This window comes from Leucoraja erinacea, chromosome 37 (genome assembly GCF_028641065.1).
Source record: "Leucoraja erinacea ecotype New England chromosome 37, Leri_hhj_1, whole genome shotgun sequence".
Taxonomy (NCBI): Eukaryota; Metazoa; Chordata; class Chondrichthyes; order Rajiformes; family Rajidae; genus Leucoraja; species Leucoraja erinaceus.
Genome location: NC_073413.1, coordinates 1,858,807 through 1,873,207, shown reverse-complemented (window position 1 = coordinate 1,873,207; position 14,401 = coordinate 1,858,807). Strand labels below are relative to the sequence as shown.

General features: G+C 49.8%; 1 protein-coding gene across 1 annotated transcript; it reads right to left on the bottom strand.

The window, feature by feature from the left end:
- Positions 1-955: 955 nt before the first annotated feature.
- On the bottom strand, positions 956-8,457 carry mb (myoglobin). The gene is made up of 3 exons (XM_055663022.1): positions 8,300-8,457; positions 3,942-4,161; positions 956-2,217 (listed from the first exon to the last, which is right to left on the bottom strand). Exons 1-3 carry the CDS (start codon positions 8,380-8,382, stop codon positions 2,071-2,073), a joined length of 450 nt encoding a protein of 149 aa, XP_055518997.1. The 5' UTR covers positions 8,383-8,457; the 3' UTR covers positions 956-2,070.
- Positions 8,458-14,401: the final 5,944 nt, after the last annotated feature.

The window sequence follows — 14,401 nt, the reverse complement described above, 5'->3', positions numbered from 1 at the left end:
TTAGCTGTGTATATGTAAGGGGGGGGGGGGGGGGGGGGGGGTGGAGGAATCTCTTCCCTGTGCGGGGACCCGACATTTTCCCTGTTGGGTCTCTGATGTCATTGGGCCTAACATCGTGGAGCCGCCAGCGGCCTCCAACCTGAAGGCTCAGTCGCGGAGCCTGCGAACACGCCATTGCGGTGCTGGCAGACTTCGGAACGGGGAGAGCTGTGGTGGCAACCCGGCTGTGGTGGCAACCCGGCTTCGGTGCTTCGGAGGCTCCGGCCGCAGGCCCAGTGGACAGGAACACCGGGAGCTCGCAGGTCCCTGGTGGGAGACCGCTTTTCTGAGCTCCTGCAAGAGCAACATCTCCCGCCCCGGAATCGCGGGGTTTAAATGACTTGGAGCGGCTTAAACGGCTGCGGGACTTATCATCTTCCAACTTCCACAGTTTCCAACGATGTGGAACGATCTAGTTTATGGAATTATTGGGTGATGGCTATGGTGATGAAGAATGAATGAATGAATGAATACATTTATTGGCCAAGTATTCACATACAATGTGATGGTGACAAGTCAGGCCAAAAGTGGGGATTCTGTTCAATCCCAAGTGGGCCCATAATTAATATTTTGAGTGTGACCCTCACGTGTGCAACTAGTGTAGTGTCGTTCACTCCTCTCTCTCTCGCTCTCTCTTCCTCATTCCCGCGCCAATAAGGTCAGTGTGCACCTTGATCTGCCTGGCTAACCGCTCAAGAGACCAACACAGGAGAAGCAGATAGTCGCGGGAGAGTTAGACAGGTGCATGGATAGGGCAGGTGTGGTGGGATATAAACTTGACTTGACTTGACTTGATATAGGCCAAACGCAGGCAGATGGGACTAGTGTCGCTGGGACACTGTTGGTCGGTGTGGGCAAGTTGGGCCGAAGGGCCTGTTTCCACGCTGTATCACTATGACTACGACACACGACAATATGAAAAGATACGATAGAACTTTATTTATCCCAGGAGGGAAATCGATCTGCCGACAGTCATAAAAACACCAAACGCATGAAACATGAAATAACCTATGGCCTGTAGCGTGCAGAGAGAGGGGAGGTGACACAGGGAATTGCTGGAATGGAAACCAATTCAGTCAGCAAAATGAGAGAATGAGAGAGCGCACTAAAATATATCAGTGGAAACATTTTAAGCAAATTCAAGTTTACAGTGGTCAACAGATGTTAGTGAACAGGACCTTTGCTCCAATTTGCACCTGTTGACCAATGTTAACACAATAGGTTTAAGGTTCAAGGTGAAGGAGAAATGATTTAATGAGAATCTGAGGGGGTAACTTTTTTCGCACTCAGGGTGGTGTGTGTATGGGACGAGCTGCCATAGGAGGTAGTTGAGGCAGGGACTATCCCAACATTTAGAAAACCATGAGACAGGAACATGGATAAGATAGGTTGGGAGGGAGATGGACCAAACACGGGCTGGTGTAGGGGACTAGGGTAGCTGGGACATGTTGGCCGGTGTGGGCAAGTTGGGCTGAAGGGCCTGTTTCCACGCCGTATCTCTCTTTGACCCTAATGGATATCTTAAATGCCAGGACAATTGTAGCCGCGTGTTCGTTTGCCAGTGAGAAGTGAGATCTTCAGTTTTGTGAGGGAGAGAAGATTACATTGGGCTGTATTGTCAATCTTACTCCATCTAGATAACCTACTGAGAGCTTCATTTGTCAGCATCAACTTTGGACGTGGAGAGCTGGTCCAGAGTTGGGTCCACGGTACACTGGGTTGAAACTGCTCTGTGAACCTTGGCGGGTTGGTTTTCAAAGCGGCAATGATAGGACAAGGCAACTTCAACTACATGGTCATGTGAAAGGAGTTTGATGGACTATTTGCAACTTCCCACATTGGTTACATTATAGAAACATTACATTGCAAGCTAAGAAAGTACAGTATCTACAGTAGAGCCCGCCATTAAATTAAGGCTGAATAATCACTTCTAAAATCATCATCATCATAGTTTTCAAAATGGGTTTGGCGCTGTTAGGAGCTTGATTCAGGAGAGGCACTGTGCAGGCGGTTCCCATTGTCAAGTGGCCGTTAAGGCTGGAAATTGGCAGCCTTGTACTCTGCCTCAAGGTCGGTGCACACGATGCGGAGGACGTTGGTGAAGGCTTGCTGGACCGGTCCGGTCATGTCACCCGGGTACTTATCGACGAGGACGGCCACAATGACTTTGCTGACCAGCTGGAGAGACACGGCAAGGGGACAAGAGTGAGGTGAGAGCGGCATTAATTACATGGAACGGTGCACTTAATCACTTTTGTATGTGAGTGTACGTGTGCGTGCAAGTGTGTGTGTGTGCGCGTGCATGTGTGAGTGCGTGCATGTGAGTGCGTGCATGCAAGTGCATGTGTGTGAGTGCATGCATATGTGTGAGTGTGTGCATGTGTGTGTGTGCGTGCAAGTGTGAGTGCGTGCATGTGTGAGTGCGTGCATGTGAGAATGCATGTGAGTGCGTGCATGCAAGTGCATGTGTGTGAGTGTGTGTGTGTGTGGGTGCAAGTGTGTGTGCGTGCAAGTGCGTGTGAGTGTGTGTGTGCGTGCAAGTGTGAGTGCGTGCAAGTGTGTGTGCGTGCGTGCATGTGAGTGCGTGTGTGAGAATGCATGCGAGTGCATGCAAGTGCATGTGTGTGTGTGAGTGCATGCATGTGTGTGAGTGCGTGTGTGAGAATGCATGCGAGTGCGTGCATGTGTGTGCATGCATGCGTGTGAGTGCATATGTATGTGTGTCTGTATGTGTGCATATGCGTGCGTGGAGTGTGCGGTATGTATGTGCTCGTACATATGTGTACATGTGTGTGTGGGAGTGTATACGTGCGTGCATGTATATGTATGTGCGGTCGTATGTGTTGCGTGCATGTGCGGTCGTGTGTGCATGTGTGTGGCTGCCTGCATGTTTGTGCGCGTGTGACCGACATCTCAAGGGCTGATCATTCTTTTTTACTATTTCCAAAAATAAACCTCATACACAATTTAAAAATATACAATATAAAACAATTCTAGTGGAAACAAGGAAGTGCAGATACTGGTTTACAAAAAAATAAAGGACATAGCGTGCCGGAGAAACTCAGCGTGTCAGGCAACTTCTCTGGAGGACATCGTTAGGTGCTGTTTCGAAGTGACTCACTTCTTCAGACTGATTGTGGGTGGAGGGGTGGGGGAGGGGGGGGAGCGAATGCCAGAACTTCTGTTGGAGAGACAAGGAAAACTTCTACAAAGCAGGCATACCTTGAGGAGATGTCACCACGGAGATGTAAACCAGCATCTGCAGTTCCTTGTCTCTGCATTTGACCACTTCACTGCGAAATCTCCTCAAGTCATGCTCACTTTGTGCGGGGATGGTTAGTTGGCACATACTCGGTGGGCTGAAGGGCCTGCTGCCACGCTGCATCTCCAAACTAAATTGGTTGTTGGTGGCACATATGTTACAGAAGGTATCACAGTTGAAACGCCCTTCATCCCACAATGTCTCTCCCCCTCTCTCCATCGGGAGCTCCAGCTTTCTTCCCTAACGCACCTCCCCCACAGCAAGAGAGCAGTGCTGCACTACTATCTACCTCTGGTGACCCTCAGACTGTCCTTGATCAGACTTTGCTGGCTTTACCCGGCATGATAAAAGGAATAACGTTTAGTGCAAGGTAAAGCCAGCAAAGTCTGAGCAAGGGTAGTCTGATAAAATGCTGGAGTAATTTAGGAGAGCATCTCTGGAGATTCCTTCGTCTCTGCGTCTCCCTTTCCCCGACTCTCAGTCTGAACAAGACCCTCAACCCATTCCTTCTCTCCAGAGATGCTGCCTGTCCCGCTGAGTTACTCCAGCATTTTGTGTCTTATCTTCGGTTTAAACCAGCATCTGCAGTTCCTTCCTGCACATCAAAGGTCATCGGCCAGTTATATGGTGTTGTACTTACAGTGAAGTTCTCAGGTGCGACCTTGTGCTTGTGGATGTGAGTGGCTGCGAGCGCCTTCACGTTGCTGCCATGGTTGCCCTTCGTTTTCACAATATCTCCCAGAGCACTCAGCACGGTGTTGCCCTGGGCTTTCAGATCCTCATCCTTCTCCAGCTGAGACAGGGACATGCTCTTAAACTTGGAGAAGTAGGCTTTTGTATCTGGGTGATCCTTGAATAACCTGGAGTAGAAGGAGTGGTGAAATGAACTGAATTGATAGCTTTTTTTTGGCACACGTGAGGTCGCAGTGAAAATTCTTTGCTTGCAAACCTTGCCAAGGTATACAAATCATCCCTACATAAAGGGCGCTTACAACGCCACAAAGTTTAGTTTTATTGCAACATGTACAGTGAAAACCTTTTGTTGCATGCTAACCAGTCAGCAGAAAGACAATACATGATTGCGATCGAGCCATTTACAGTGTACAGATACATGGTAAGGGGATAACACCGAGTGCTGGGCACAGCCAGCACAGTCCGGTCAAGGATAGTCCGAGGGTCACCAAAGAGGTAGTGGTAGGCTGATCACAACTCTGGTTGTGGTAGGATGATTCAGTTGCCCAATAACAGCTGGGAAGAAACAGTCCCTGAATCTGGAGGTGTAAACAGGCCATTCGGCCCACCGAATCCATGCCGACCATCGATCACCCGTGCACACTCGTTCAATGCTATCCACTCCTTACACACCAGGGGCGACTTACAGAGGGTCAATTGACCTGCAAACCTGCACGTCTTTGGGATGTGGGAGGAAACCGGAGCACCCGGAGGAAACCCATGTGGTCACAGAGAGAAAGTACAACAGGGACAAAAGGACTTGTCCTTGCACATAAATCACCGAAAGTTGACAAAATGTGTTCGAACGAAGGAACTGCAGATGCTGGTTTACACCGAAGATATCCATAAAAAGGGAATAACGTTTCGTGCAAGGTAAAGCCAGTAATATCCGATCACAGGCAGTCCGAGGGTCACCAATGAGGTAGATAGTAGTTCAGCATTTCTCTGGTTGTGGTGGGATGATTCAGTTGCCTGATAACAGCTGGGAAGAAACTGTCCCTGAATCTGGAGGTGTGCGTTTTCACACTTCTGTACCTTTTGCCCGATGGGAGAGGGGAGAAGAGGGAGTGGCCGGGGTGCGACTTGTCCTTGTCGGCCTTGCAGAGGCAGCGTGAGGTGTAGATGGAGTCAGTGGAAGGGAGGTTGGTTTGAGTGATGAGAATAAAACTTACAGCGCGCACTTGGAAGGCAGACAGGACATTGCCTTCATTGCCAGAGCATTTGAGTGTAAGAGCAGAGAACCCCTCTTCTCACGTTTAACCTTCCTTCTATTGACTCCATCTACACCCCACGCTGCCTCGGGCAAGGCCAGCAGCACAATCGAGGACGAGTCGCACCCCCATCCCCTCTCACACCTCCAGATTCAGGGACAGTTTCTTCCCAGCTGTTATCAGAATTCTTATTCCCGTTACATAGGACCCCGGTGACCGGATCGATTTAGGTGTTGGTTTATTTTTGTTACGTGGACCGAGACACCGTGAAAATCTCTCTAAACAAGTATCCGAACTGTATCTGAACAAGGCGCGCAGAACTGGCCTCCCCGCATATGCGTGGGACAGAGGGAACGCGGGAAGGTTTAGTAGTTTGATCGTGTAGGAAGGAACTGCAGATGCTGGTTTAAACCGAAATATAGAAACATAGAAAATGGGTGCAGGAGGAGGCCATTCGGCCTTTCGAGCCAGCACCGCCATTCATTGTGATCATGGCTGATCGTCCCCTATCAATAACCCATACCTGCCTTCTCCCCATATCCCTTGATTCCACCAGCCCCTAGAGCTCTATCTAACTCTCTCTTAAATCCATCCAGTGACTTGGCCTCCACTGCCCTCTGTGGCAGGGAATTCCATCAATTCACAACTCTCTGGGTGAAAAAGTTTTTTCTCACCTCAGTCTTAAATGACCTCCCCTTTATTCTAAGACTGTGGCCCCTGGTTCTGGGCTCGCCCCGCCTTGGGAACATTTTCCCTGCATCTAGTTTGTCCAGTCCTTTTATAATTTTATATGTTTCTATAAGATCCCATCCCCCTCATCATTCTAAACTCCAGTGAATACAAGCCTAGTCTTTTCAATATCTCCTTATAAGACAGTCCCGCCATCCCAGGGATCAATCTCGTGAACCTACGCTGCACTGCCTCAATCAGACACAAAGTACTGGAGTAACTCAGCGGGTCAGGCAGTAACTCTGGGGACGAGGAATGGGTGCCGTTTTGGATTGAGACCCTTCTTCAGACTGATAGGTCAGGGGAGTGGGAACCGCGAGATATGAAAAGGTACAAAGAATAAATGAGTGGAGGGGACGCAAAAAACAAAAGGTCAAAGCCAGCAACGATAATCAAGGAACGGTGGAGCCCACAATGGTCCATTGTGGTGGATGCAAACAGTGAAACTCAGCAGGACAACAGTCCCCTTTCCCCCCACTCTCAGTCTGAAGAAGGGTCTCGACACGAAATATCACCTACTCCTTCTCTCCATAGATGCTGCCTGACCCGCTGAGTTACTCCAGCTTCTTGTGTCTATCAACAGTTCAGTTCAGTTTAGTTTATTGTCAAGTGTAAGCGAGGTACAGTGAAAAGCTGTAATTTGCTGGCTTTACCTTGCACTAAACGTGATTCCAATATCATGTATCTGTACACAGTGGACGGCTCGATTGTAATCATGTATTGTCTTTCTGCTGACTGGTTAGCATGCAACAAAAGCTTTTCACTGAATGAATGGACTAAACTAAACTGGATTGAATTGGGCGCAGCGGTAGAGTCGATGCCTCACAGCGCCATTCAGAGACCCGGGTTCGATCCTGACCCACAGGCGCTGTCTTTACGGAGTTTGTACCTTCTCCCCGTGACCTGCGTGGGTTTTCTCCGAGATCTTTGGTTTCCTCCCACACTCCAAAGACGTGCAGGTTTGTAGGTAAATTGTCTTGGTGTAAGTGTACATTTAGTTAGATAAGTTAGATAGAGCTCTAGGGGCTAGTGGAGTCGAGGAAATTCTTAAGGGGTTGGACAGGCTAGATGCAGGAAGATTGTTCCCGATGTTGGGGAAGTCCAGAACAAGGGGTCACAGTTTAGGGATAAGGGGGAAATCTTTTAGCACCGAGATGAGAAAATCATTTTTTACACAGAGAGTGGTGAATCTCTGGAATTCTCTACCATAGAAGGTAGCTGAGGCCAGTTCATTGGCTATATTTAAGAGGGAGTTAGATGTGGCTAAAGGTATCAGGGGGTATGGAGAGAAGGCCGGTACAGGATACTGAGTTGGATGATCAGCCATGATCATAATGAATGGCGGTGCAGGCTCGAAGGGCCGAATGGCCTACTCCTGCACCTAATTTCTATGTTTCTATTTGGGGAGAAGGCAGGCACGGGTTATTGATTGGGGACGATCAACCATGATCACAATGAATGGCGGTGCTGGCTCGAAGGGCCGAATGGCCTCCTCCTGTACCTAATGTCTATGTTTCTATGTTAAATTGTCCTCAGTGTGTGTAGGGTAGTGTTACTGTGCGAGGATCGCGGACTTGGTGGGCAGAAGTGCCTTCCCCAATTTCAAGAGAGAGTTAGATTTAGCTCTTAGCTGAAGGAATCAAGAGATTCTTCTACCTTCTATGGCAGAGAATTCCAGAGATTCACCACTCTCTGTGTGAAAAATGTTTTTTTCTCATCTCGGTGCTAAAAGATTTCCCCCTTATCCTTAAACTGTGACCCCTTGTTCTGGAATTCCCCAACATCGGGGCTGAAGGAATCAAGAGATATGGGGGAAATGCAGGAACAGGGGTACTGATTTTAGATGTGTAAGAAAGAACTGCAGATGCTGGTTTAAATGGAAGGTAGACACAACATGCTGGAGTAACTCAGCGAGCGAGGCAGCATATCTGGAGAGAAGGAATGGGCGACGTTTCGGGTCGAGACCCAGTATCAGCCAGCCATGATCCAAGTCCAAGAAGGAACTGCAGATGCTGGAAAATCGAAGGTGGGCAAAATTGCTGGAGAAACTCAGCGGGTGCGGCAGCATCTATGGAGCGAAGGAAATAGGCAACGGAACGTTGCCTATTTCCTTCGCTCCATAGATGCTGCCTCACCCGCTGAGTTTCTCCAGCAATTTTGCCTACCAACCATGATCCATATTGAATGGCAGTGCTGGCTCGAAGGGCCGAATGACCTACTCCTGCACATATCTGTCTATGTTTCTGCGCTGTATCTTCCAAAGTAAGATTAAACTGTCCCAGGCTGAGATAGCCAACCCCTGCATCATTTCAGCAGAGCACCTTACCTGAGCATGACGGCCAGGCCCAGACTGGGCAGGTCGCCCTCCACGGCGCCCCACACCTGGTTGACCGTCTCCCAGTCGCCCATTGTCCAAACTCTGACTTAAAAACTGTGGCAGAGGAGGAGGTGCGCGGAGAGAGTGTAGTGGCTGCAAGTCACAGGCAGCTCAGTCATTTTATAGCTCCTCCAGTCCTCCCTCCCCCTGCCTCGCCCTCTCCCCCCCTGGACCCTGCCTCCCTACCGCCCCCCACTGGCGATTGTCAAGTACGTGTCAGCACTGGTAGATCCTTATCCATGCATAACATAGAAACATACAAGGCCGACACAACACGCTGGAGTAACTCAGCGGGTGAGGCAGCATCTATGCAGATAAATCATTTATTCTTTGGAGCGCGGAAGGTTAAGAGGTCTTTAAAATGATGAGAGGGATGGACAGAGTTGACGTGGATAAGTTTTTCCATTGAGAGTAGGGAAGATTCAAATAAGGGAGCATGATTTGAGAATTAAGGGACAAAAGGTTAGGGGTAACATAGAAACAGAGAAACATAGAAAATAGGTGCAGGAGTAGGCCATTCGGCCCTTCGAGCCTGCACCGCCATTCAATATGATCATGGCTGATCATCCAACTCAGTATCCTGTACCTGCCTTCTCTCCAGACCCCCTGTCTTCTCTCCAGACCCCCAGGCCTGTGCCTTTCCACACAGTGGGGAACTTTGATTCTGCTGTGTGGGGATGTTTTATGTCAAACCCTATAGTGTGTTGTGTCCTGTTGATTTTTATTGTATGGCTGTATGGAAATTCATTTCACTGTGCCACCAGGCACACGTGGCAATTAAATCTATCTTGAATCTTGAATCTTGATCCCTTTAGCCACAAGGGCCACATCTAACTCCCTCTTAAATATAGCCAATGAACTGGCCTCAACTACCTTCTGTGGCAGAGAATTCCAGAGATTCACCACTCTCTGTGTGAAAATGAGGGGCAACTTCTTTTCTCAGAGAGTGGTAGCTGTGTGGAATGAGCTTCCAGTGGAAGTGGTGGAGGCAGGTTCGTTTTTATTATTTAAAAATAAATTGGATAGGTATATGGACGGGAAAGGAATGGTCTGAGTGGAGGTAGATGGGGCTAGGTGAGAGTAAGTGTTCGGCACGGACTAGAAGGGCCGAGATGGCCTGTTCCCGTGCTGTCATTGTTACATGGTTATATGAATTGGTCGCAAATTGCCTCACGCGCTGAGTTACAATATTCTAGGTAGATAAAAATGCTAGGTAGACAAAAATAGGCAACGTTTCGGGCCGAAACGTTGCCTAGTTCCTTCGCTCCATAGATGCTGCTGCACCCGCTGAGTTTCTCCAGCACTTTTATCTACCATCTAAAATCAGTACCCCGTTTCAGCTTTCCCCCCACATCCCTTGATTCCCTTGGCCCCAGGAGATAACAATTGTAGGCTTCCAGCCAACCTGCCCAAACCGAGTCCCTATCAGCCTGGGCAGCCCTGATCTCACCCACACACTAGTATCACTCTGTGACTGCGTGACCTCCCTGCCTGCCTGCCTGCCTGCCAGGCAGTATGTGTGACCTTCACGGGAGCCAGGCCTCACTGTCCAAAGGGCTTGAGCAAGAATTCAATGGAAGTGAAGATTCTCTGAACCATGGGCAGGAGATGTAGCCTCGCAGGGGGAGTTCTCAGTGACTACTCTCTGTGCGAATTGTTTGCGTATTAGGGTTTTAATTTTATTTGGCTTCCCCGCTTCTTTGACGTTGGGATTACTGTTGAACAAAAGGTCAGGTGCTTGACTCGAGTGTGGAAAGGGTCGATACACTGAGCCTGCCTCTCTGGAGTGTCTCAGTGTGTGGGTGACCTGACCAGGCTATTAAAGCACACAAGCGGCAAGCAGAGACAATGCTTTCACGCTAGAGACAGAGGCACACACTATTTTGGGAAAACACAAGGGGGCTGGATTCATCATCCGCTGCCTAGCGGCGTCTGACAGCCCCCCACGCTTGGGTTCAGTTTAGTGATGGGGCAGGCCCTTCGGCCCACCGAGTCCATTCCGACCACCGGTCACCCGTTCACACTAGTTCCAGTTTACCCCAATCTCGCATCCGCTCCCCTACACAACACATAAGCAAATGAACCTGCACACCCCGCAGGTCTTTGGGCTGTATTGGCGGGGGCGGAGCACCCGGAGGAAAACCCACGCGGTCCCGGGGAGAACGTGCAAACTCCACGCAAACAGCAACTCTCCCTTCACCGCGCCACCCGTTACAGCCACACAGCCACGGTGAAGATGATTATTCATACCTGGAGTATTGCGTACAGTTTTGGTCTCCAAATCTGAGGAAGGAAATTATTGCCATAGAGGGAGTGCAGAGCGACCAGATGATTCCTGGGATGTCAGGACTGTCTTATGAAGAAAGACTGGATAGACTTGGTTTATACTCTCTAGAATTTAGAAGATTGAGAGGGGATCTTATAGAAACTTACAAAATTCTTAAGGGGTTGGACAGGCTAGATGCAGGAAGATTGTTTCCGATGTTGGGGAAGTCCAGGACAAGGGGTCACAGCTTAGGATAAGGGGGAAATCCTTTAAAACCGAGATGAGAATAACTTTTTTCACACAGAGAGTGGGGAATCTCTGGAACTCTCTGCCACAGAGGGTAGTTGAGGCCAGTTCATTGGCTATATTTAAGAGGGAGTTAGATGTGGCCCTTGTGACTAAGGGGATCAGGGGGTATGGAGAGAAGGCAGGTACGGGATACCGAGTTGGATGATCAGCCATGATCATATTGAATGGCGGTGCAGGCTCGAAGGGCCGAATGGCCTACTCCTGCACCTAATTTCTATGTTTCTATGTGCAGGAAAAGAGGCAGTAACTCTGTGCACAGCAAGATCCCATCGGGGAAAGGTGAGCAGATAGGCTGCTTGTTGGTGAGGTTAGTAGGCACGGTGGCGCAGCGGTAGAGTTGCCGCCTCACACGCCAGAGACCCGGGTTCAATCCTGACCACGGGTGCTGACTGCCGAGTTCGTCCGTTCATCCCGTGACCCGCGTGGGTTTTCTCCATGAGCTCCGGTTTCCTCCCACACTCCAAAGACGTGCGGTAATTGGCTTCGGGTAAACCTGTCCCTCGTGTGTGTAGGATAGTGTTAGTGTGCGGGGATCGCTGGTCTGTGCAGTCTCGGTGGGCCGAAGTGCCTGTTTCCTCGCTGTATCTCTAAACTAAACTAAACTCAGTCTGAAGAAGGGTGTCGACCCGAAACCTCACCTATTCCTTTGCTCCATAGATGCTGCCTGTCCCGCTGAGTTTCTCCAGAATTTGATGAGGCTGTTATTCTAGGAGCCAGCCTTCAATGACCAGTGGTGGCATCCCTACTCTTAGCTCCTTCTCCACGCAAAGATAGACACAAAATGCTGGAGTAACTCAGTGGGACAGGCATCATCTCTGGAGACAAGGAACTGGTGACATTTCGGGTCTGTCTGAAGAGTCTGATGAAGGCTCTCGACCCAAAACATCACCTCTATAATCTTTGATAGAATCATAGAAAATAGGTGCAGGAGTAGGCCATTCGGCCCTTCGAGCCTGCACCGCCATTCAATACGATCATGGCTGATCAACCAACTCAGTATCCCGTACCTGCCTTCTCTCCATACCCCCTGATCCCTTTAGCCACAAGGGCCACATCTAACTCCCTCTTAAATATAGCCAATGAACTGGCCTCAACTACCCTCTGTGGCAGAGAGTTCCAGAGATTCACCACTCTCTGTGTGAAATTTTTTTTTCTCATCTGGGTCCTAAAAGATTTCCCCCTTATCCTTAAACTGTGACCCCTTGTTCTGGCCTTCCCCAACATTGGGAACAATCTTCCTGCATCTAGCCTGGCCAAGATGTCTAGGCAGCGGTGGTCGATGGCCGATGGTCACACCACGTCGGCTGCCTGCCCTTCTCCCTGGGCCTATGTCCATGCTCGCGTGTCCCTGGAGAGGGGACACGAGGTGTACACGGGGACACTGGAGGCCTTCCGTGGAAGCTGGTCGCCGCGGGTGGTGTCGAGTGCATTGTATTATAACGATGGCCTGATGCAATGTGACGTTTGAACATCTTTGTACCTCCTGCTGGTACACTGCAACATGCAATTGCTGAATAAAGTTCTTGGAAGGAATACAAAATGGCGGTACACAAAAGTGCTGGCGAAACTCAGCGGGTGCGGCAGCATCGATGGAGCGAAGGAAATAGACAACGTTTCGGGCCGAAACCCTTCTTCAGCCCGAAGCCTATTTCCTTCGCTCCATCGATGCTGCTGCACCCGCTGAGTTTCTCCAGCACTTTTGTCTACCTTGGATTTTGCAGCATCTGCAGTTCCTTCTCAAATACAAAATGGCGGTGTCTGACGATGTGCCCGCTCCCCCTGCTGGCCGATCAGCAGGAGAACATGACCCTTGTCCACAGGCCACGCACACACTGACTGCATGGAATTCACCCTCTCCACCTCGTGATGTGATCACTTGGACGAATCAGTAAGCTATTTACGCAGTCATGAGCTAATAAAGGATGGTTTATTAGCCACCTGCTCCCAAGGGCCCACACTGACATTGCTGGCTGCTGTGAGCGAGCTAGTTTTATTTTAGTTTAGAGATACAGCGCGGAAACAGGCCCTTCGGCCCACCGAGTCCATGCCAACCTGCGATTCCCCCACACACTAACACACCAGGGTCAATTTTCATTTATGCCAAGCCAGTTAACCTGCAAACCTGTACGTCTTGGGACAATAGACAATGGACAATAGGTGCAGGAGTAGGCCATTCAGCCCTTCGAGCCAGCACCGCCATTAAATGTGATCATGGCTGATCATCCCCAATCAGTACCCCGTTCCTGCCTTCTCCCCATATCCCCTGACTCTGCTATTTTTAAGAGCCCTATCCAGCTCTCTCTTGAAAGCATCCAGAGAACCGGCCTCCACCGCCCTCTGAGGCAGAGAATTCCACAGATTCGCCACTCTCTGTGAGAAAAGGTGTTTCCTCGTCTCCGTTCTAAATGGCTTACCCCTTATTCTTAAACTGCGGCCCCTGGTTCTGGACTCCCCCAACATCGGGAACATTCTGGACTCCCCCAACATCGGGAACATGTTTCCTGCCTCTAGCGTGTCCAAGCCCTTAATAATCTTATATTATATACCCTCTCATCCTTCTAAACTGCAGAGTATACAAGCCTTTGGAGTGTGGGAGGAAACCGGAGCACCCGGAGAAAACCCACGCAGGTCACGGGGATAACGGTCCGACTGCACCAGTGGTCAGGATCGAACCCGGGTCTCTGGATCTGTGAGGCAGCAACTCTACCGCTGCGCCTCCTTGCCGCCTCTGCACCACCCTCTATCCTTTCCAGTTCCAACTCTTCCTCCATTTAAATCCCTCCACCATGTTGGACGGTGTGCTGAGCTGGCTACGAGCGAACATTGTGTGTAGGAAGGAACAGCAGATGCTGGTTTACACCGAAGATCAACACAAGAATGCTGGAGTAACTCAGCCGGACAGGCAGCATCTCTGGAGAGAAGGAATCGGTGACGTTTCGGGTCGAGTCTGAAGAAGGGTCAAATCCCGAAACGTCATATATTCCTTCTCTCCAGAGTTGCTGCCTGACCCGCTGAGTTAAGGTCATAAGGTCATTAGTGATAGGAGCAGAATTAGGCCACTCGGCCCATCAAGTCTACTCCAGCATTCAAACATGGCTGATCTATCTCTCCCTCCTAACCCCATTCTCCAGCCTTCTCCCCATAACCCCTGACACCCGTACTAATCAAGAATCTCTTTATCTCTGCCTTAAAGATATCCGTTGACTTGGCCTCCACAGCCATCTGCGGCAAAGAATTCCACAGATTCACCACCCTCTGAATAAAAAAAAAATCCTCCTCATCTCTTTCTTAAGGGAACGACCAGATTCTCGATTTGCTCTAATGCTAGAGTTGCTCCAGCATTTTGTGTTGGACGAGAGAGCACTGCCCTAATGTGGACACTGTGTATGGATGCGCCCTGATACAGTGCTCCCTGCCTCCCATCCACGATCCAGGCACCGTAACGTGTGACAGCGGAACGTGTGACCTTGCAGCCC